This window comes from Lepidochelys olivacea (assembly GCF_965140295.1).
Source record: "Lepidochelys olivacea isolate rLepOli2 genome assembly, chromosome: 1".
In the NCBI taxonomy this organism is placed as follows: domain Eukaryota; kingdom Metazoa; phylum Chordata; order Testudines; family Cheloniidae; genus Lepidochelys; species Lepidochelys olivacea.
In genome coordinates this window covers 263582961-263606765 of record NC_140411.1, presented here as the reverse complement: position 1 = coordinate 263606765, position 23805 = coordinate 263582961, and the positions used below count along the sequence as shown (strand labels likewise).

The window sequence follows — 23805 nt, the reverse complement described above, 5'->3', positions numbered from 1 at the left end:
CGACGCACCGCCGTGGCCGCGCGGAGCTGGGAGGGGAAGCGGAAGCAGTTTAGTCTCATGTCCGGGCCTCGCTCGCTGCGTCTGGTCTCTGGGCCCCGCGACAAGATGGCGGACCTGTCCCTGGACGAGCTCATCCGGAAGCGCGGCGTGACTGTGAAGGGGAGGTGAGCGCGGCCGGGGGCCCGGGCCGCAGCGCGCCGGGGCGGGGAGTCACCGGCGGGACCCCGAGCCCCACTATCGCCCCGGCCCCGGCCTGTTCCCTCAGCACCCGCCTCCTCCGACTTCTCATTGGCTGAGTCGCTCTCCCCTGGGACTCCTATCTTGATGCTCATTAGCTGGCCTTGCTGTCAGTCAGGGCCGGATGGGGGGGATGGAGAATCGGGGCGGAGGCAGCCTGGGGCCGTGCTGCGGGGGGGGAGGGCGGCAGCTTCTTCGCCGGCACCCCGGGGTACAGCACCCCCACCCCCCCGCGCGCGGAGCCGGCCTCTCCCGTCTGGGGCCGGCAGCCTGGCTGTGGCTGTGCCGTGGGGGCCACTGAGCCCCTGGCGCGGGGGGCTGCGCCCTCGGGCGAGAGGCGGAGGCTGCCACGGGGTGCTTTGGGGTGCCCTGCCCTCTCCCAGTGCCCACCTAGGCTCTCCTCCAGCTTCCTGCCTCCGCCTGGGCAAGCCCCCTCCCCACCAGGGCAAAGGGCTTTGCTTGGGGCTTTTATCCCCCTGCTGACACTGCTGATCCGATGCTTTCCTCGTCTCTCAGCCTCCGCTACTTCGGCTTTGTCTACACCGGAGAACTGAACCAGGCTAAGCATAAAGGGTTCAGCAAGTCCACACTAGCTTTGCCTTGCAGCCACACCTGCATACACTGCTTTACGTGTAGGACTTGACATGTACAGTGTTCTTGGGTACCCTGCCTGTCGTTCCCAGCACAGCTCCCAGAAGCAGTGTGACAGTAATGGAAGGACTAGTTTAACCATTTGGGCTAGTCTGCACCCACACTGGCAGGAGTTCAGGCTGAAATGATTCAGACTAAACTGATATTTAGATCTGAAAAATCATAGTCTCCTTCGTATATTTGGTAGCACATATGCAAAACTATTCAGAGTACTTGTGGATGTGAAGTGTGTTATAAGGTAGTTAAGAGGTGAGAATGATTCTTAGCATAGAAAGTTTCAGAGTAGCAGCCGTGTTAATCTGTATCCACAAAAAGAAAAGGAGGACTTGTGGCACCTTAGAGACTAACAAATTTATTTGCTCAAATAAATTTGTTAGTCTCTAAGGTGCCACAAGTCCTCCTTTTCTTTTAGCATAGCAAGTATATCTAGTATAGACAAGACCTATGTGCCCTCTCGATTCTCCTGCCCTGTGTGCCCTCTCGATTCTCCTGCCCAGCTACCTTCTTCTCTGGCAGCTTTTGACCTTCCTCTTTGCCTCAGACACTTGATGCCCCTCAAGACCCTGTCCATGACTCTCTTCTGTCTCTCTGTGCTCTTCCTAGGCAATCCAATCTACTTCCATGGTTTTAGTTTGGGGAGAGGTTAGATTTGAACATGTGCTAAGGTGGATGAGTTAAAGTCTACTTTGTCTTGTCTAGCATCATCTTCTAAAACAGGTTAGCTTACACACATTGACTAGTGCAGAGTTTCTCAACCCGTGGGTTGGGTTGCAAGAAATTGGGCTCTCCTCCCTGCTCCAGGCACTACAACCTCTGGAGTCACAATGCCACTCAGGTTTGGTCCAGATGTCATGATGACGAGAGCCTCAATAGGCCAAATTTGAGTGAGTCGCACTGTAAACCCATGAGCCAGGTCAGAATTCTACTCACAAATTTGGTTCAGTCAGGGGAGTGGGAGCAAACCTGAGCAGCGCTGCAACCCCAGAGGTAGCAATGCCTGGGGCGGAGAGCCAAGCCCAGCCAGCCCAACAGCACAGGAGCTGCCACTGTGCTGTGAGTACTGGGCAGGACCCGACACCCCCGCTTCCCCCCCGCGCAGTCAGGATCTGACTGAAACCACCCCAGGACCTCAACGTCCAGAATATTTACTGGGGTGCGACAGGTCATAAACATTTACAGTTGGATCCTGAGCCCCAAAAGATTGAGAACTACTGGGATAGTATATTTTAACACACTTTTAAATCCTAATCTAGCTAAAGCCTTGGCTTTGTCCCTTCATTAATGCTTTCCTGCATGCTCGGAACAGTCTTATGCTGTTTATTACACCAAGCACTTCCTCTCTCTTTCAAAACCCTTCTTAACAGGAATCCTTACAACCTTCATTTGCTCAGCAGTAATCTGTCAACAGCATCCCTTACTTGAACATTTGTGCCTTATCTATTTCTTGTTCATGGTGTCTGACGTAGATGGTAAACTCTCTGATCCAGCTAATATGCCTTACTTGGTATTTGGCAAGCAGAAGAAATTTGTATTACTATATAATGCTGTTCAATAATACAGCCTTGCAAGATTGTCATGAAAATTAAAAAATCTAGGCATAAAATCTGCTTGCCCACTCAAACATTATGAAAGCGATAACTCTTATTTTATTTGTCACAATCAAGCTGTTAAGTAGAAGTTGTAATAACAGGAACAGAGTTATATGGAGTGATGTGGTTACTGGTTTCTCCTGTATTAGGGCATCATTCAATGACTACAGGAGTGATTCTCTACAGAAAAGTGACAGTCATTATACCACCTCCTTTTTTTTTTAATCATTGCTCTCTTGAAAACACTGATTTAACTTAATCCTCAGTACAGAGAATCCTGACTGATTTCAACAGCGTTAAGTAGATAGCAGTCTGTATAATTCTGCTCAGATGCTAACACTGGAATTGGGTGAATTGAAGTGAGAATGGCATAAGCCACTCACACATCCTAACATCTGAGGGTCATGCACTTCAAGAAAACGTAACTTGTGTCTGTCTGACAGGAATTCTTGAAAAGATGTCAATACAGGTTAATCTTGTTTTCTTCCTACCAGGGCATATTGTGTTACAAAGAACATATTGAAGAACAAGCTGAATCCAAAAGCATGGAAAGCTGTTTCTGTCCTTTTGGTCCTTGCATGGTTCCCCCAAAATAAACAACCCTTGAAGTCATAAGGGCTTCGATGGGAGCTGCTGTATGCTCAGCATTTATAGCTGCCTAAGTATGGACTTAGGAACCCGTTTTAAAAAATCTTGTCGTTTTGCCTTTTGCATTTCATATATATATTTATATATATAGTTTATAAATCATCTTATAAAACACCTAGGATCTTTAGATTAAATAGATTATTGGAATATCACTCTGCTGCTGTTCTGTATATGCACGTGCATATGCAAGGTTCTGTTTGGGAATACAGAGCTTTGTTTGCACCCACAGAAATGCTTCCATTAATGTTATAACCCACTTTATCAGTCCGAAATTTCTTTTTCCAGACTGAACACCAGGCCAGTATTTGGAGGCATTCGATCTCGAATTGGGATCCAGCAAACTCTTCTAAGTAGACCAACGCCAACCATCAGCTTCCAACGGACATTTGATGCCCGGCAAAAGATTGGCCTCACTGATGCCCGACACAAACTGGGAGTTAAAGATGCTCGGGAGAAACTGCTTCAGAAAGATGCTCGGTTCAAAATCAAAGGGAAAGTGCAGGATGCCCGGGAAATGCTGAATTCCCGCAAGCAGCAGAGCATGCCTGCTGAGAAGGTGACCAAAGTGATAGATGCCAGAGAGAAGATCAGCTTGAAAAGGAGTGCTCCTAGTGCTGCAATTGTAAGTCCAGCTGTGGGGACAGTGACCCCGGCCATGAAGATCACCAAAACAATTCAGGTAGGTAGTTACTGCTATCCTATCACTTGATCCCCACCATCTGTGCTATGACAGGCCAGTTACAATGATAACGGTTGGATAGATGAATCCAAATGATTAGAGAGGAGGAGTGTGGGAACCATAGTGATGAATTTTAACCCAGACACTGAAATAGGCATGCCTGGTTTTATGATGTCTGTGGATTTTTGGGATTCAGAGTGTTTTCTGCAAAATATGAGCTTTCATGTAAGCAAAAGTGATTCTAGTCCTTCTAGTTGCTAACAAAACCTTCTACATGTGACTAAGGCTGTGTTCTGAGTCTTCAGACAGACTGAAGTAGTAACACTGAGAGGTATGAAGCATCCCCATCTTGCCCAGAAAAAGTCTGAGGAAAATATAAGCATCGTCATTAACGTCTACACTGCTGATCATCATAGCAAAACACCCATCTGGACAGCGTGCTTGGATGTTCTGTTAATTGGATAGGACTGTCCGCAAGAATAAGATTACAAGTTAGAATATGCAGTTATTTGCATTTATAGCAGATATCTACATTTTTGGTCTTCATTTCCCCCATCTACTCTTCTATTCTAGCCCTTTTCCAGCACAAGCTGATGGTGACCTGTTTTAGCAGGAAAGTTCTCGTTTTCAGGAAGTGGCCTAGTTACTTGACAAATGATGAAACTACGGTTTTGTCCCAGTTTCAATATAACCAACTGATTGGCTTGCCATCTTTCCTCTGCACACTGAACTCTGACTTTACCCCCTTGCCATGGGAACAACCTTTCCCATCCACCCTCAGGCAGAGATGGATTAAGATTTATTGGGGCCCTGGGCACAAAGAACATTTGGGCCCCCCATGCTGCTCCCTGCTAAGGGGCTCTGCCTCATGGTCCTCCCTTTCCCCCCAAGGCCCTGTAGCCTGGCTGGAAGCCAGGCTGCTGTGGGGAGTCCTGGCCCCCCTGCCCAGGGTAAGTGAAGAGTCCAGGACACCCCACAGCTGCCCAGGCTCCCTGGGTGGCTCTTCGTACAGCCTAGGGTGATCATACATCCCATTTTGGCTGGGGCAGTCCCATTTTTAAGACCTGCCCTGGATGTCCTGAGGTGTGGTGGTGTTGTTGTTGTTGTTTGTTTTTTTTTTTTGTTTTTTTGTGTTTTTTTTTTTTTGGCAAAACTGGGCATTTGTCCCATTTTTTCTTGCCAACTGATGATCAGTTGGCAAGAGTAAATGGGATAAATGGCCAGTTTTGACAAAAAGGGACGGAGTGGTGGAGTGGCAGTATTTGGGGGTGAGCAGCAGGGCCCGGGCCAGCCTCGCCCAGAGAGGCAGTGGGGAATTTGCTCATTGGGCTTTGGCTGCCAGCCTGGCCAGCTGGCGGGGCCTTGGGAAAGAGGAGGAGCAGGGTGGCAGGACCCTGGAGGGAGAGGAGAAGCAGGGGGCAGGGCCAGAGTTCCGGTGCTCCTCCGGAGGCCCCCAAATTGGCCGGGGCTTCTGGGCACAGGCCCTCTGGGCCTGTGTGGTAATTGACCACTGCCCTAAGGTAACTTGAATCTCAGCTAACTCTGCTGGACCCCAGTGCCACCTGTCACCTACCAGGCTCCCCAGTGAACTACATGTGTACTGAGTGCAGTGAGTAGACCCAGATGTCACTGTAAAGGAAGTGAGGATGTTGGACAGCTAAAAGGAAAGGAGCTGGAGGAGAGCAGCAAACCACCCCACATGTACATAATAACTGGCACTTACAACCTGATCCTGACCCCTTCTGTCTGCTAAACTGTCATCCTCCCTAGGATGAGCACCACAGCTACCAAAACCTTTTGCTGAATCTCTTACCTGACCACTCTTCTCAACTGCTTCCCATGACTGCTAGGAAAAGCCATTTTCCCCTTGAATTTGGAGGACTGAATAGGACTTTTTTTGGAGCCCATTGATCTGGCTCTTTTCTCAGCTACAGGTTTTGCTTCAGAGCATCCTAACATGCTGCTTCCTTAGAAAGACCAGCGAAATTGCATATTACCTCTGCAGAGTTCCTAGTCCTTGCCAGCCTGGGGAGTGAGAGACTGGACCAAAGAATAGAAGCTGGCTCTCTCACATGATAGTGTGATGCATTAATTACAGTACAGTAAAACTTCCCATAGTCTTTGATTATTCAGATAGTTGACACTTACAGCAATCCTTAACAGTTAAGGTAAAGGAATGTGTACAGAGCTCTCAGCTGTGAGGCATTAGACTCTTGCAGCTGTAAGATTTAAGTGGCTTCTGAAAACTTGGTCTACTTTAATGACTTTACTGATATTTTTGACTGACTCCTCTTGCCCTACAGAGCTATCTGGTATTCAGACTAAGTAGTAGTGCAGCGGTTCTCAAACTTCATTGCACTGTGATCCCCTTATGACAACAAAATTACTACATGACCTCGGGGGTGGGAGGGGTGGAGCCTGAGCCCTGCTGCCCCGTGTGTGTGTGGGGGGAGAGCGGGGGGGAGGAGCTTAGACTTCAGCTTCAGCCCTAGGTCCCAGCAAGTCTAATGTTGGCCCTGGTGACCCCATTAAAATGGGGTTGCAACCCACTTTGGGGTCCCGACCCACAATTTGAGAACCACTGGAATTTTGCATAGTAGAGTTAAAAACTGAACATAAAATCATCATAACTAAAACCACAGAGGAAATCCTACATGTGGTCTAAGATTCTTCACAGGTTTTGCCAAAATTCCCGGCTGTTTGCAAACGCCCCTGCTCACAACCACAAACTAAACTGTCCTGTTCCCATCAGACAGACAGCCATGTTGCCTTGGGATGCAGTCTTGTCAGATCTCCGAAATGAATGGAAGATTGATCATTACCTGAATGAGAGGCCTCCAAGGAAACCTCAAGGTGCTGCAGGAAGTGGTGGTGGTGGTTTAGTAGGAAAGACATTCTCTCCGAATCTGAATCAGTGGTAGAGTATGGAGCTAGAGGGAGCTGTGCTGTTGGAGATGCTCCCTTCTAGAAATGCAAAACTGAGGCTCTGACTGGTTGTGATTATTAAAAGTTCCCATGCTAATTTTGCAAGAGGAGTATTAGCCGCACTGTCCTGGACAAGTTACATACTGCTCTCAAGATGGCTGCTAAACTGTTAAGAGACCCAGTATTCCGGAAAAGGAACCTTCAGTTGTTATAGCAATAAAATAAAAAACAGTAGGATCTTATTAGAGGGGAAAAGGCAAAATGCCACATTTATTGTGAATACAGAAAGAATCATAGTAAGCAGTTAGTTATAGCTATAACATTCCATTCAATTTCATATTTATTCACACATTCATTCATATTTACACACACACACACACAGGTTCTGCAAGGTTATTATCATAGTTACCAGCCTTAGAGTTGCTAGTGCCAAGCCACTGGCCAGGTGGCCTGGACATGAGGCGGGAGCAGGGCCTTGTCAGATGCTCATCTGTTGCTCCTGGAAGTTGGTTTGCAGAATCAGACCCCAAAGTTCTCACTTTCTAGAGTCCATTTTTATAGGAATTGATTCCTGTGCCAGTCTATGGGAATTGCTTCATCATGCTGCTGCTGAATCAATCAGCAGATGTCACATTCCTGACTGCTCCGTGCTGCCAGATGTTATCTTGTTCTTCAGTTCTCCCATCCTTGAGGCTGTTGGGTGGATTCCAGTCTGCCCTCTGGGGGTCCTCTGGTTGTTTCCACTTGACGCCTTCTTCCGCAGATCGACACTGGATTCTTAGGCTGGCACCTCCCTGATCATTCAGTTATTATCCGCACCAAGCATCCATCCACATACATCCTCTATCTCTATTTTAATCACAATTGTTAACAAAGAGAGATAAATACAACAAAAGGGCGGGGAGTCTCTGTGTGCTGTTTCTGTTGTTACAAAGTATTGCTTTGAGAACAGACACTATCTTAGGATGTACTAACACAATTAGCAGCCAAAAACCAAGAGACCTTCCTCTCAATTAGTAATACCCTGGAATTTAAACTATGGGGAATCAAACTCATTTGTGATTTTATTTCAGAACTTCTTTAATATGATCCAACACAGTTATGGAATGGTGAAGTTGTAGACCCTGGGTTTATTCCAGTCTCACAGCACCAAGAAGGGCAGTCAGCAGATCCTGTCACTTAACTGTGTTTAATATTTATATATGCACAAGTCTGATCTTAGCCCTGCAGGTTTTAAATTAATCTCCCACTAATCTTGAGCCAAAGCACACATAATTGGAAGTTATAAATCCTCTACCTAGGCCTCAGCTCTTAATTCCTTTGTTGTTTTGGCTTGGTATGTCATGCTGAACACCTACTGCAGAAAAAAAAAATTGATTCTGCATTATTCTGTTTCTTCCATGCTTCTAACTGAGGCTTTGTCTCTATGTCCTACCATGTCATGCCATGGTGTATATGAGAGCAGGGGTGTGAGTCTTCTTTAAGTATTCTTGGAATGAACGAATGGCTGCCCTGTTTTGAGACTGGGAATGGCAGATTCTGGTGTTAATACTTTGGTTTCAGAGTAACAGCCGTGTTAGTCTGTATTTGCAAAAAGAAAAGGAGTACTTGTGGCACCTTAGAGACTAACCAATTTATTTGAGCGTAAGCTTTCATGAACTACAACTCACTTCATCGGATGCATACTTTGAACTGTTTCTTTCCTCTGATACCACAGCAGAAGGCTGCAGCCCCAGGACACTCTCATTCTGCAGGAATGAGGATCAATGTAGTGAACAACCACACACAGAGACAGGTGAGTTCCATTCACTGGCAGTACTGGTACTATCCACTTGTTGTTGTGTGTTTTCCCCAAGGATTAGTAAATGTGACGGGGGCACCTTTCATTTTCCTCTGGGTTCCAGTATCTTGGAAAGAGAGGAATTTGAAAGTTGTTTCACAGCTTGACTCTTGTGTGTGTTCTTGTGAGAAAGGTAGAAGGAGGAGAGGCCTAATAGAGGGGGCCTTTTATATTTTAGCTATCTTACATGACAGTTCTGAGAACACAGTGTGGTATTTCCAACCTTTGCCTTTCTGAGTTTTAAAGTTTCTTTGCAGAATCCTCTCCTGTGTTCCTTCCCTCCAGACTCTTGTCATAAAATCATTGGTAATATTGCACCAGATCATGCAGTCCATTTGTCCAACATCCAGCCTGCTAGGCTGAATCTGATTGTGATCTGTTTATAAGTGACCAGGTGCGTTATGTGGGGGGTTCACCTGTCTCAGAAGTTCTGAATACTGGTTCCTGATGAGGCAGGATGCTGGATTAGGTTGACCAGAGTTGTGATTTAGCCGGGTAGTTCCTGTGTTCATTAACTGAGCACACCTCCTCTGGAGGTCTGAGGGAGACATCTGACACTCTGCGCTGTCCCTTTCTTTACCATATTTGCATTTGAAAGCTTTAGCGCCAGCCAGCCTTGTAACTCTTTCTTCTTCTGTACCCAGGCTCTTGTTTCTTTTGGGGTTTTCCTCTACAATAGCTCTCAAATCTGTTTTTTCCTCTTCATAGCTATGGTAAAACCTTTTCCATGTCTTGGTCATCTCTTGCCTTGATTAGTGTAATTACCTTCTCTCTGGCCTCCTTTGGTCTTACCTCTTAATTTACTCCCCAGACTCATCTGCCCAGAATGCCATTGCTTAGAACATTTCTTTCTTCCTTTCTTCTGGCAATGTTGCTGCACTCCATGAATCCCTTCACCAGCTTTCTCTTTCCATCCATGTCAGATACAAGCCCCTTGTCCTCATCCTCAGTGTTCCTCACAACTCCATCCCTACCAACACTTCTGCTCTCATTTCATCCAACCATCCCTCTTTTTACATTGCTGCTGCATCTCTTGCCTTCATGTTTTCTTCATTACTGCATCTTATGCTTGGAACAGCCTCCCATTTCCTGTGTCCCAACCAGAACCCGGGTCCTCTTTAAATCCCTTCTTTTGCAGATCCTTTCTTCACTGATCTCCACACTTTGTGAACTGTTTCCCTGAGTATAGAATCATAGAACTGCAAGGGACCTCAAGAGGTTATCTAGTCCAGTCCCCTGCACTCGTGGCAGGATGAGGTATTATCTAGAACATTTCTGACAGGTGTTTGTCTAACCTGCTCTTAAAAATCTCCAATGATGGAGATTCCAAAACCTCCCTAGGCAATTTATTCCAGTGCTTAACCACCCTGACAGGATGTTTTTCCTAATGTCCAACCTAAACCTCCCTTGCTGCAATTTAAGCCCATTGCTGCTTCTCCTATCCTCAGAGGTTAAGAAGAACAATTTTTCTTCCTCTTCCTTGTAACAACCTTTTACGTACTTGAAAACTGTTATCATGTCTCCTCTCAGTCTTCTCTTTTCCAGACTAAACAAACCCAGTTTTTTCAATCTTCCCTCATAGGTCATGTTTTCTAGACCTTTAATCATTTTTGTCACTCTTTGGAGTCTCTCCAATTTGTCCACATCCTTCCTAAAATGTAGCGCCCAGAACTGGACGCAATACTCCAGTTGAGGCCTAATCAGCACGGAGTAGAGTAGAAGAATTACTTCTCGTGTCTTGCTTACAACACTCCTGCTAATACATCCAAGAATGATGTTTGCTTTTTTTTTGCAACAGTGTTACACTGTTGACTCATAATTAGCTTGTGATCCACTGTGACCCCCAGATCCCTTTCCACAGTACTCCTTCCTAGGCAGTCATTTCCCATTTTGTATGTGTGCAACTTACTGTTCCTTTCTAAATGGAGTACTTTGCATTTGTCCTTATTGAATTTCATCCTATGTACTTCAGACCATTTCTCCAGTTTGTCCATATCATTTTGAATTTTAACCCTATCCTCCAAAGCACTTGCAACCCCTCCCAGCTTGGTATCGTCTGCAAACTTTATAAGTGTACTCTGTATGTCATTATCTAAAACCTTGAAGAAGATATTGAACAGAACCGGACCCAGAACTGATCCCTGTGGGACCCTACTTGTTATGCCCTTCCAGCATGACTGTGAACCACTGATAACTACTCTCTGGGAATGGTTTTCCAACCAGTTTTGCACGAACCTTATAATAGCTCCATCTAGGTTGCATTTTCCTAGTTGGTTTATGAGAAGGTCATGCGAGACAGTATCAAAAGCTTTACTAAAGTCAAGATATACACCTCTACCCCGATATAACACGATCCTCAGGAGCCAAAAAATCTTACCGTCTTATAGATGAGACTGAATTAAACCGGGGTAAGTAGAGGAACCTCTCCCCACCCCAGCTCATCTCCGCTCCGCCTCCTCCCCTGAACGCGCCACCGCCGCTCCGCTTCTCCCCCCCTTCCTCCCTTCCAGGCTTGCCACGCCAATCAGCTGTGGGTGGGGGTGGCGGCACAGAAGAACCGCTTGCAGTAACACAAATTCGGATATAACGAGGTAAAGCAGCACCACTCCCCGGAGTACTACTGTACCGCGTTCTATCCGAATTCGCATTCTGTTGGACCACATTATATCGGGGTAGAGGTGTACCATATAGCTAACATATATCTTTGTGTTTGAGTTGAATTATAGGCTCTTTAGGCAGGTATCTTGGCTTTGTGTTTTGGAAACAGCCATATGCATTTATGCTTCCCCTTAAAAACAATATTGGCTACAATGAAATGCAAGTATTTGTTTTGGAGTTCTCCGCAGTGTTGAGGGTAGGGATTCAAAGCATCTAATAAATCTTGGAAATTAATTGATCATTCAGCAACAAAGTATGTCCACCTCCTCAGCACAGTGTTTTCTGGGAGCGGACAGGCATCTAGTGTGTTGAAGAACACAGTTTATTCAAAAGGAATTTTGGACTCTCATGCATTTGTCAGCCATCTGCTTACCAAAAAGTCATGTACATATGCTTTAGGCTGATAGCTGGCAGGATGCTAAGGAACAGCAGGCACTAAATTTTCACTCTGTTAATGTTGTCCATGAGTCCACATAACGTCTAGAGATTCAGAAATACGTATGTAGCTGCAGTATTTCTGGAGAACTCTCTGTGCCGTGGCATCCCTGAGAAAAAGGTCACAGCGTGAGGGCGTTCTTGTGTACACTTGCTTTTTTAATCAGATTTGTCCAACCTCAGCTCTTTGTCACTGAGTTGTGAGGGCAGGAGCAAGGCACAGAGAGGGGCTGTTGCTACCATCCCTCTGACAGTGAGCAGGTCTGTTCCTGAGGAGGCTGGAGTTGGGGAGAGGAAGGTGACGGGACTGGTGTCATCTAAAGTAAAACCACGCCATTGTGAGACTTCTCTTTGCTTGCTGTTTGTCTTTAGGGCCTGTATGATATGGAAGATGATGATGAAAGCGTATCTCCCCTTCCTAGCAAACAGATGAAAATCACGACCACAAACAGCTTCCTACACAACGCGGTAAGGGAGTGCCTCAACAGTCCCCAGCACACCATGCTCACCTTGGGTGGACACGCAGGCTGCAGCTTTACAGGGTTTATGTTCTTTTGAAGTATGTAAAAGATCCCCTTGGAAAGTGTTTGCCCTCAGCCCCTCCCCTCCCGTCATGCCTGTGCTTGCAGCTTTATCTTGCAGGTCAAAGGAATCCCCTTTGGGCTCCATACAGTTTTACAAGCCTTTTGCAGCCAGAATGACTGCTTACCGTCACTGGCAGGAGATTCCTGCATGTTGGCTTTTGGCTGTCTTCCCCTTGTGGGGAATAGTTCCTTGAACCTGGCTCATCATTGCCTGAGCATGCGAGTAGTGGAAACTTGCTGGTCCCACTGATCCAAGACTGGACAACTAGAGAAAGAGATCCTCTTGCATTGCAAAATAGCAGATTGCTGCCTATCAGCAGGCACCAACCATCTGGGGGAGGGTGGAAAAGAAGGCAAATAGATGTGGCTGTTCTGGCGAGCACAACCTGGTTTGGTCCATCTAAGTCAGTGCTGAATCAATGCCACTGAACTCCTGGAGTTGCCAGCATCTGACTAAGATTTAAAACTGAGCTCCTGACCACTTGTGGTCATTAAAAATTCCTGGATTTTTTTTTTGCAAGAGTAGAGATGTTAGTTCCAATACACTGATCACATTCCAACCATGATCATTATATTCTGCTGACCTAAAACTCCCCAAGCAGCCCCCAAATGGAGATGTTATTCTTCACATCTCTTCCTGTGATACTAGGTTAGTGTTTCTGAAGAAGATTGGCCACTGCATTCTATCCCATAGATAGTTAAATCTTAATGGATGAGTGATCTCTGCAGGCAGTTTGCAAAGTGCTTTGGGATCTTCAGGATGGATAATGGAAAATGAAAATCCTTCTTAACCGAGCTTTACTACTGCAATGTGCAAACAAGTACCTTTTAACAATGCTTGTCTGCAAGGAGAGATGACGACTGTCTTTAGGGCTAAATGCATCCCTGAGTGCTTTAGCTGATTTCCCCAGCCAGGGGTGGAGCTGCTGAGAGCCTCCAATAGCTCATAAAGTCATCAGACTGGGAGGGTGTGACAGCACCTCAGTGTGTGTTGGTAACTCTCCTTGGCCATTGCAGCTTGAAAAGGGGTTTCTGCTTGAAAAGGTTACATCTTTCAAGTATGCTGTTATTCACCCTTTGTTTAGGCTGGGCTGAGTGGCAATAAGTTCTCTCTTTCCAAGACCGTCCCCCTCACCAAAGTGGTCCAGAATGACTCCTATACAGCCCCCCCAGCACCTCTCTCTCCCATTCGGACAAAGGCCCTGACAAACATGTCCCGGACCTTGGTGACCAAGGAGGAACCACCAAAAGAACCAGCACCTGTTGAGGTGAGTACAAGAAAAGGGGTCTGCCTTCTAGTGGAGACCTTCCAAACCTCTAAAATCTGTCTAGATGAACTGGATGGAGAGTTTGCCTCCACATATCCCTCCCACACCCTCAACGTGGGATTTGTTACTTAGAGGGTCAAGCCAATCTGGAATCTAGAACCCACTTCCAGGCATTTTAAAGCTGAATCTGTCTATGAATCCTCATTTACTGCTAAACAGTAAGAAGAGGGAACGTGTGGGCTTCCCATCTCGATGCTTTTGTTGAATTTTCTGTCCCCCAAAAGTCCTAGCAGAATCCTTGTTACTAGGATAAAAGTTAAGAAATGGGTGGTTACTTGGACACCAATGATGACTTGAGAGACCAGTGGGATTTAAGGTTTAACTGACTGATTGTTTACATGTGCAGGGCTAAACTAATTGTCACACTTTGGGTTGGGATGGAAAAATTACTTCAGAGACCTATCAGCAGGAAAGATGGGCTTTATCTGTAAAGATCAGTTGGGCTGAGTTTGAGGGAGCTTAGTACCCTCTTAGCTTCTCAGCATTGTTTTCCCTCTCCCTTCTCCCATTTGCCTTCCCTAGGGCCCTATTTGCTTCAGTTTATTCATGCTTTCTCTGCCATGATGTCTTCTCTGATAGGTTTTGCTCTGTCCTTCTGCATATGATATACTCTTCTTTGTGTTGGCAGCCGGTGTTCAGCCCTTTGGAAGGTACAAAGATGACTGTGAACAATCTGCACCCCCGAGTCACAGAGGAAGACATTGTTGTGAGTGCCATTTATTGCTGGGCTCTGTGTGGCTAGAATTTCCCCCATGCCCCTCTCCATAGGTTTGATTGCACTAGCCACATTTTGTGTTGGGGTAGGGGTTGGCATTTGTTTTTTTGGAAGAGTTCTGAGGGTTCCCTACCTTCCACTTCTTAACCTTTATGCTGAAGAAAAATCCCTTTTAGGGTGCATTGAGACCATCTCTGATTGGCTAGAGAAGTTGATATCAAGGGATACATGGCATTGTTCTTACCCTTCTACTGCCTACCCTCCACACCCAAAACCTCCACAGCATTTGTACATAGTAAGTCTCCCTTGTGCTCCCAGCCCCTGAGCACTAAACATAGGCCCCCCCCTGGCACCCCAGCTGGTTAGAATTTTAATTCATGTTCTTTTCAGAAAAGGAAAATAAGGAAATCCATTTAATCCCACTTTGGAAAAACCTTCCTCTCTCCTTCAGTTAGACAGAGAGGGGTTACCGGGTTTAACTCCAGGTATTTCCTGTGCTATTAATTCTTGTGCTATGACTGAAGTAGCCTTGAACTCTTCATCCTTCAGTAGTGTTATTACAGGTTGCAAAATAGGTTGATTACTATCAGACACCAAGTACTTATACCAGTGGTGAGCAACCTGCAGCCCATCAGGATAATCTGATTATGGGCCGTGAGACATTTTGCTGATATTGACCGTCCGCAGGCATGGCCCCCAGTGGCCGGGTTTCCCGTTCCCGAACAATGGGAGCTGCGGGAAGCAATGGCCAGCATGTTCCGGTGGCCCCCGCGCCGCTTCCTGCAGCTCCCATTGGCTAGGAACGGTGAACTTGCGGAGGGCCATGCCTGTGGACAGTCAACATCAGCAAAATGTCTCGCTGCCCGCAATCAGATTACCCTGATAGGCTGCAGGTTGCCCACTACTGACTTATACCAGGTAGGTACCTCTAGACTGCTAGCTATTTCACTCCCAGAATCTTGAACTACTTAACTGTGGATGTGGGGGCCCTCTTTCCGAGTTTAGCCCACCCATGATAAGACTGTCAGATCAAAGCAGTAATTCTAATGTGTCACTGACAGCAACCATAGCCATGACTTGCTGTCTGTCCTCAGGAGCTGTTCTGTGTGTGTGGCGCTCTAAAGCGAGCCCGTCTTGTGCACCCTGGAGTGGCTGAGGTGGTCTTTGTGAAGAAGGAAGATGCCATCACAGCATATAAGAAATACAACAACAGATGCTTAGATGGTAAGTTTGAGGCTGGAGTTCAAGGTGGGGTGCATGAATCAATCAAAGGCTTTCCAGCTCAGTGCAGATTTCAGAAGGTAATTCAGAGTCGTCTTGTGCTGCTCAAGGAGAGTGTGTGTCAGGGAATGCTACTGATAGCTGGACAAAGGGGATTGGGGTTCAGTGCTATAGGTTTTATGTAGGTAGTTGAGTATCTCCACTGTCCATCAGTGTTGTTTTCAAAATCGATTTCTCTAGGGGAGAGGTCTAGCTCAAAGGTAGTACAAGGAAGGGACCGAGAGACTTTTTTTTTCTTTTGGACCATATGAACTGGAACCATAAACTCACTGAACCTTAAATCTCACCAAATGAGGGTCAATCCATCCTCAGCATCATATCCACTCGTTATACTCCACACCTGAACGTAGCCATTGTATGAAGAACATACCCTCATATCTCAGTGTCTGTACTTTGACCCATTAATCTTTTGCCTCCAATCAGGGATATTGCAGATTATGTATTCCTTACCCCATCCTATCTTAAACCGAACTTCACACCCCTTGATAATCCCCCTTGATAATCTGTACGTAATTCCCTGATAACCAGAAACTTCTACGCTTAAACTCTGTACCATTCACCTTTTTTTTTAAAACATCTTAATAAAAGTTTTAAATCTGGCGTCCACTGAAGTTAAGAACACAAAATTATCCCCACCAGATAAAACTACTGGTGCATCTAAGCCAGTATGCTGTCTCCAACCCCAGCCAATGCTGGACACTTCACAGGAAGGCATGGTGTCCCTACTTGTGCAGTATAACTAACCTGTTTTTTGCAAAGGCCTCAAGGCACATCAAAGCATTTCTGAAATCAGGGATTTGCAAAAATGAATATCAGTCTCTGTATGGATTTTGAATAGTATAGTGATTCAGCTAATACAATTTACCTATATATAATTGTAGATGGAAATTTGTTGCTGACTCTAGATGGCTTTTAACTTGCTCTTTGCCCTTGAGCTTGAGGATTGATGGCTCTTGTAACTTTATCCTAGCGAGCAAAGTCATGTAAGATGCAAGCAGCTCAGAACCAGAGATTCTCCTGCATCTTTGCTAAACCATTGCAGCCTACTCTGCAACTACTCTGTAATTGCTCAGCCAGCTGTTATCTTGGTGCTAAAGTGTTGTAATTGCATTAACCTCTTATGGTAGCTCTGCTGCTGCTTGCAAGTGCTCTGACTTTGCCATGACTCGAGTGAAGCGACGGTCTCTAATGGTTCCCCACAATTCCCCAATGTGTGGGGCTGCGTCTGCTCACCTCTGTCTGCACGCTAGTCTAATGCTTCTGGGGTCTATGGGGATATGAAATTTGGCTTTGGATTTTTTTTAGGGCAGCCAATGAAGTGCAACCTTCACATGAATGGGAATGTCATCACATCAGATCAGCCAATCTTGCTGTAAGTGCTCAGGGTGGAAGAGCCAAAAGAATTTGCAGGTTCTGTTTTGGGGAGGACTTTTGAGGTGAGGTGCAGAAGAAAAATTTTTCCATGGTAAATTTTTCTCACAAGAAAATCCTCTGTATCCCTCTCTCACCTACACCCCTTCAGCTGCATCTAGCCCTGGGTTGCAGATGCTACCTTTCCACTCAAGGAAAACAAGATGAGACTCCTTCCAGAGCCCATCAGTGCTAGCCTGACTGACTGCAGGATTGCTCCTGAGCAATGCAGTGCGTTTCCTTCGCATGCACCTGAGTTGAGTGTGCTGTAGTCTGTTTCCATAGGATCCCTAGCTCCTGCTGGGACAAGGAATCCCTGCATGGCCAAAAGCATATCTTAAGCCACGTACCCAATGTCATGGAGGGGGAACTGTAGCCTCTGAGCCTGCCCTAGACTTATGGTGTGATGTTAACTGTTGTGTCTGTTTTTCATCATGCAGTCGATTAAGCGACACCCCCTCTGTGAAAAAGGAAGTAGAACCACGGCGGTCGAGTGCAGGTGCCTCCTCAAATCCGCCAGCTGAGGTGGACCCTGACACCATTTTGAAGGCGCTCTTCAAATCCTCGGCGGCCTCTGTCTCTGTGCAGCCCACAGAATTCAAAATCAAACTCTGAGAAGAGTGGAGGCGAGCAGTGGACTGGAAAACTTGCTGAAGGCGTGAAATGGGGAGAATCGCGTGGGAGCGCAGGTGTTACTGTGGTTGCCCACCTTGTGCTTTTTTGTTTTCTATGATTGCTGCCTTCCTGTACAGTAGTGTTCCCTCTCATGTGTGTATTTTCTGTTTTCATAGTTGGAGTTTTCTTCCACATTTTTCCAAGAAAATAACCTCCCCCTTCTGCCAGTGAGATATATTACCAAGCATAGACCCATGTAACTCCCTCGTTTGCTCCACGCCCCCTTGTGGCCAGCTATTAAAAGTGCAACCAGAGATTTTGAGGGAAGGGGAATGATAAACAGCACCTCTTGTCCTCAAGCTAACAACCTCTGACTGAACGGTGAAGTCCCTCTGTTATTGTCCCTTGATACCAGATTTAATTTTTAAAGCTGCTGCATTTGGGGTGGAGCCAGGTGTGATGCTCGGAAGCAAGTGGCGTTTTGACAGTTTTATATCATGTGCACCTGGTAGGATACAACTTCTGCCTGGCTGTTAGATGCTTTGCTGATCAGCAGCTGTGACACTTGGAAGCACTGAGAAGAATCTGGCTCCCCTGCTTATCAGCCGATGGAAGAGTTTTGGCTGGGGGGAGGATATATGCACAGGTGCAGACATACAGCATCTTATCTGCTGTCACAGATAAGCCTCTGCTATTATCCTGGTGAAGTTCAGTTTTCAGTAACGCACAGAGGGGGAGAAAATAGCTCAGGCTTCTGTGTAATGTGAATATATCAGCTCCTTAGGGTACCCCAAGGTGATCTGCCCTTTCTTCCCTCTTTCTGGACTGACTTCATATGAGAGCAGGGACTTTGACCAGAAATACAAGAAATCGAGTGTTTCCCTTCCCCTTAGGTTGAATCATATCATGTTCTCCCAACCCCTGCTGTCAATATAGGGACATGAGTTTTTTATTGCGTGAGGTGGGGACTGGGAAGTTCCTCTATCATCCCCATTCCAATTTTATGGAGAGGAGTGGGCTGGGGAGTAAGTTATGTACTAATATGTAGGAAGTAATCCTCTTGTCCACCTGCTCTCAAGGAGTATCAATTGTAAAAGGGCTCCATGTGAGCTATGCTTGGCTGCTTTGCAGAACAGCTGCTCATGTACATGGGCTGGAAGGATGGTGGAGGCACTTCATGGCCTCAGAGGGATGGCTGTTGGGAAACCAGTGTAAGGGATACAGCAGAGAGGGGAGCATGGAAACCAAGCAAGCCCCAGGTCGAGCCACAAGAATGTACCTTCCAAGCAGGGACTGTTTGTCTGTGATGAGCCATTGGCCACTAGGTGGCACTTGCTGTGTTCCCTTTGTTAGCATAGCATTAACCCAGTGAAAACTGGGAAGTCCAGGTAGCTCTAATTGTATTAGTTTCAATTGTATTATGAGAAAAGAGGGAAGTGAAAACCACCCCAAAATCTGGCTGAAGTTTGAACTTAATCCTTCCAGCTATGAAACTAACCAATTCTGTTCAGCCCTGCCGACATTCCTTAGTGAACTCTGTCCAGTACCATTGTAGATTGAGACTCCATTTCTTGGTGGACCCTGTGTTTCTTTTGCACTCTTGTTTTGTGCAAACTTTGTTCTGTCTGGCGGGTACAAACCATTCCTCTCTCATTTTATATTGCTCGTAGCCATGGAAAGAACTGAGGACTCACAGAACTTGCTTTTCTGTAGCAATTGTATCTGAAGAATAACTGCAGTTATCGGGGATTCTTCTTGTGAACTGCAGGTGTGTGGGGGAAGGGTTTAAGACTGCAATTGTTCCTCTTTTAGATCACCCATCAGACATCTGTGTTTTAATAAAAGGGGGTGGGAAAAGGGAGTGTTAGGGATTGGAGAAGACTATGTATTATCTGTTTCAGAATAAATGTTTGTTATACAGAGATTGGATTCTAAACTTCTTAAGACACTGGGAAGTTGACAGAGACCAGGTCAGTTGAACTTTGAATCAAGCCTGCTGCTTCAGTGGTAGAAAGAACTTGGGAAGTCTCAAATTAGTAGTGTTGGTTCAGTGATGAATGCCATACATAGTTAAGCACAAGGTGGGGCTCAGCTGAGGCAATTGGTACTAATATGACAAAGCCTTACAGCTTTGGTGCTGAAGTTCAGCCCAGCTCACTATGTCATCAACATTATTACCAGCTGATAGCTGGCTGCTGTCCTATGATGTGAAATGAGATCGGTAGTCTTGGTGTAGTTTTTAGTAGATAGGTATCACACTACCAAAATGACAGGTTTCAGAGTAGCAGCCGTGTTAGTCTGTATCCGTAAAAAGAAAAGGAGTACTTGTGGCATGTTAGAGACTAACAAATTTATTAGAGCATAAGCTTTTGTGAGCTACAGCTCACTTCATTGGATGCATACAGTGGAAAATATAGTGGGGAGATTTTATATACACAGAGAACATGAAACAATGGGTGTTACCATACAGACTGGAACAAGAGTGATCAAGAAAGGTGAGCTATTACCAGCGGAGGGGGCAATGGGCTTTGTTGCAAGGATAGGTGTAGTAGGTAACTTCTGGGTACTCTTCTGGGTCTGTCAGTCTGTTTCTTCACTTCAGCAGGTGGGTATTGTAGTTGTAAGAAAGCTTGATAGAGAACTTGTAGGTGTTTGTCTCCGTCTGAGGGGTTGGAGCTTTCATCCAGACCACACCACACGATCCATTGTCTACAGCCAAGCTCTGCGATACAACCGCATTTGCTCCAACCCCTCAGACAAACAACTACACGATCTCTATCAAGCATTCTTACAACTACAGTACCCACCTGCTGAAATGAAGAAACAGATTGACAGAGCCAGAAGAGTACCCAGAAGTCACCTACTACAGGACAGGCCCAACAAAGAAAATAACAGAATGCCACTAGCCGTCACCTTCAGCCCTGAACTAAAACCTCTCCAACATATCATCAAGGACCTACAACCTATCCTGAAGGATGACCCATCACTCTCACAGATCTTGGGAGACAGGCCAGTCCTTGCTTACAGACAACCCCCCAACCTGAAGCAAATACTCACCAGCAACCACACACCACACAACAGAACCACTAACCCAGGAACCTATCCTTGCAACAAAGCCCGTTGCTAACTGTGTCCACATATCTATTCAGGGGACACCATCATAGGGCCTAATCACATCAGCCACACTATCAGAGGCTCGTTCACCTGCGCATCTACCAATGTGATATATGCCATCATGTGCCAGCAATGCCCCTCTGCCATGTACATTGGCCAAACTGGACAGTCTCTACGTAAAAGAATAAATGGACACAAATCAGAGGTCAAGAATTATAACATTCAAAAACTAGCTGGAGAACACTTCTATCTCTTTGGTCACTCACTTACAGACCTAAAAGTGGCAATTCTTCAACAAAAAACTTCAAAAACAGACTCCAAGGAGAGACTGCTGAATTGGAATTAATTTGCAAACTGGATACAATTAACTTAGGCTTGAATAAAGACTGGGAGTGGATGTGTCATTACACAAAGTAAAACTATTTCCCCTTGTTTATTTCCCCACCTACTGTTCTTGTAAAGTGCTGGAAATGGCCCACCTTGATTATCACTACAAAAGGTTCTGTCTCTTCTCTTTTCCTCCTCCTCTTCCCCCCTCCCTCCCCGCTGGTAATAGCTCACCTTTCTTGATCACTCTTGTTCCAGTCTGTATGGTAACACCCATTGTTTCATGTTCTCTGTGTATATAAAATCTCCCCACTATATTTTCCACTGTATGCATCCAATGAAGTGAGCTGTAGCTCACGAAAGCTTATGCTCTAATAAATTTGTTAGTCTCTAAGGTGCCATAAGTACTCCTTTTCTTACTACCAAAATGGACACGGTCAGTCCACATTATTGGCAGCTTAGAGGCAAATGAATGAATGGAGCTTTGAGACTGAACAACCCCCAGGGTTGAAATATACTAGTGAGACGATGTGGAGAAGCTTGTGTTGCTGCTGTCTCCTCCGTACCTGTTGTGAGAGAGGCCTTCAGTTTACAGGTCTTTTAGGCATCTCTCAAGAGCTCTAAGCTCACAACAAACATTTAATTAAAAGAGTAGATCCTAACTATGCACTGTCAGGCCGTTTTGGCAATTCTCACTTCATGAAGGTCTACAACAGTTGTAACAGTGGAGGGGAAAATATGTTCCAGTGTTCATTTACACGGTAATCTTTTTGGAGCAGGGTCAGCACGGAGCCCAATGGGCGCAGAACCTGAGTAAGGTCTTTCAGTGCTACTGCAATATAAATAAGGCTACAAGAGTTTTTGGGAACCTTAAACAGTAGCACAACTCTCCTGCCTGGCTCGGTAAACTTTTGTCTGTCCTTTTCCCCCAATAATAATCATTTTTTTTCAGGACAGATGAAATGTCTGTAAGGCCACTGATCTTCCAAGTGGTGGAGTGTGTGTGTTTGATGATAACCACAAGAATTCCTGTGCTGCATCCTTACTTTTAAACATCCATATGCTCTGTGGTGGTATATTTACCCAGCCCATCATGGCCTCTTTAGGACAGGAGACTTCAGTTGTCTGCATTGCCACTGCATTGCAAAGCCTCTTTACGTGGATGCTTACCTTCCTTTTCCCATTTGACAAGAAACATTGTGGTCTTTAGCCTGGCTAAGGCTATCAGGACTGTGTGGAGCAACAAGCCCTAGAACTGTCACTGACCACTTCACAAGCATGTAAACAGAACCTACATGGTGACAGGCTTTAAAGGTCTATCTTCCTGATAAAAATGCAGCCTCATGGCTCCAAAAGGGTTTGTCATGACCGTGAGTACTGCTTCATGGACACAAACCTGCAGTAACACTAATCCTTTTAGAGGACTGTTGCCCTGTTGATCTAGTTAGTTCCAAAGGCAGCAAGGCATGGTATGTTCTGGTCTGTCTCTGTCTAAAAATGTTCCCCATAGTGAATTATTATGCAGTTAACCAGGAGCTTTCTGGTTTTATACACTAAGCCTCAGCCATAGCTAGAGAAAGGTTACAGGACTAGGTGGATCACTAATCTCCATATTTTTGGCATAGGAAGTTCCTTTACTGTTATGCTGTGAATGTAGACACATGCTTTACTAGTACTTGTTGAAGGAAGAGGTTTATATTAAGAATGGTCACATTATTGACATTGTGATCATAGGTCAAACCTGGATAATTTAACTGACATGGAAATTTATTTAGAAGGCCCTGGCACACTTCTATTTCCCTACAGCCCAGGAGCTCAAGGCTGACCATTCAGAATGTTCGGGTTATACATATACTGTAATGGAAAGCCTGGGTCAAAGGTGAGTTCTGCTAACAGACCTTATTTGTAGAACTCTAATATAATTAGAAAGTTACCAAAAAATAAAAAGCATTTATCATGTGTTACCTGTAAAGGCATAGCAGTGGGGGATCTTGACCTTGGTCATTTCTCAGACTATACTCTAAGTCTAATGAAGGTCACCTTTCCCATGATGTCTACAAGGTGTTCAATCATTTATCCGTATCCAATTTTTATTCATAATTTAAATAAACCACATCTTGCCATCCTTACTGGATCAGCCTGTTCTGTTCATCTTGGTGATTTAGAGAATCTACCCAACTGCTTTAGGCTTCCTATCACAGCTCATCCCTACCTCTCTAAATGGCTCTCATATCTGTGGCAAACAGAAGTTAAAATGGCTGAGAGAGCGCTTTGACTCGGTCAGTTGAAAAAAATCTCTCTTTTTAAAGATAACAATTTGTCCCATGGGAGCTGGGATTCTCGTGTTAAAGAGAGTGAGGGAATGGGGCAGAGCCTTAGATTCAGCTGCTCATTTCATAGGATTCCATCTTTTTTATTGATTGTCTTTAAGCATTCTGCCACCTCAGTGATTTAGTATCTTCCAATGACAGGTTAGATTGGGTTGTTAGAGACTTTTAAAGCAATGGTTTGTGTGAAATGAGGTGGTGGTTCAAGTCCAGTTTCCAGTGGCCCAAATCTTCACATCACAACTGTCTGCAAAGATAGGTAACAGAAAATTCCTCTCATCCCTAGGGTTGCACTCCACTGGGAATTGAGATGTGGACAATAGTGGGGAAGACAGAGGAAGAGTGATTTGGAAAGAAGTTGTGTTCCCTGGGGCTGTGCTGCACCTCTTAGGGGGACAGAGAGGTGCTTTTAGACTCCAGGGCTTTACATTTACCTTCTTTC

The 23805-nt window shown here is 45.5% G+C and overlaps 1 protein-coding gene across 2 annotated transcripts; it reads left to right on the top strand.

The window, feature by feature from the left end:
* Positions 1-23161, top strand: POLDIP3 (DNA polymerase delta interacting protein 3). 2 transcript variants are annotated; one of them, XM_084610528.1, is made up of 9 exons: positions 1-164; positions 3411-3804; positions 8450-8524; positions 12035-12130; positions 13332-13514; positions 14203-14280; positions 15384-15513; positions 16876-16942; positions 17421-23161. In XM_084610528.1, exons 1-9 carry the CDS (start codon positions 58-60, stop codon positions 17593-17595), a joined length of 1305 nt encoding a protein of 434 aa, XP_084466654.1. In that variant the 5' UTR covers positions 1-57; the 3' UTR covers positions 17596-23161. The 2 variants fall into 2 exon arrangements, with proteins under 2 accessions (XP_084466654.1, XP_084466653.1); XM_084610527.1 differs by having other exon boundaries at positions 3-164; positions 8447-8524.
* Positions 23162-23805: the final 644 nt, after the last annotated feature.

Bases quoted from the DNA above. Each gene is read 5' to 3' on its own strand.
- POLDIP3 (XM_084610527.1), top strand. From the start codon at position 58: ATGTCCGGGCCTCGCTCGCTGCGTCTGGTCTCTGGGCCCCGCGACAAG. The intron at 8,525-12,034 runs GTGAGTTCCATT...GTTTGTCTTTAG, and splicing joins ACAACCACACACAGAGACAG to GGCCTGTATGATATGGAAGA. The intron at 12,131-13,331 runs GTAAGGGAGTGC...CCCTTTGTTTAG, and splicing joins ACAGCTTCCTACACAACGCG to GCTGGGCTGAGTGGCAATAA.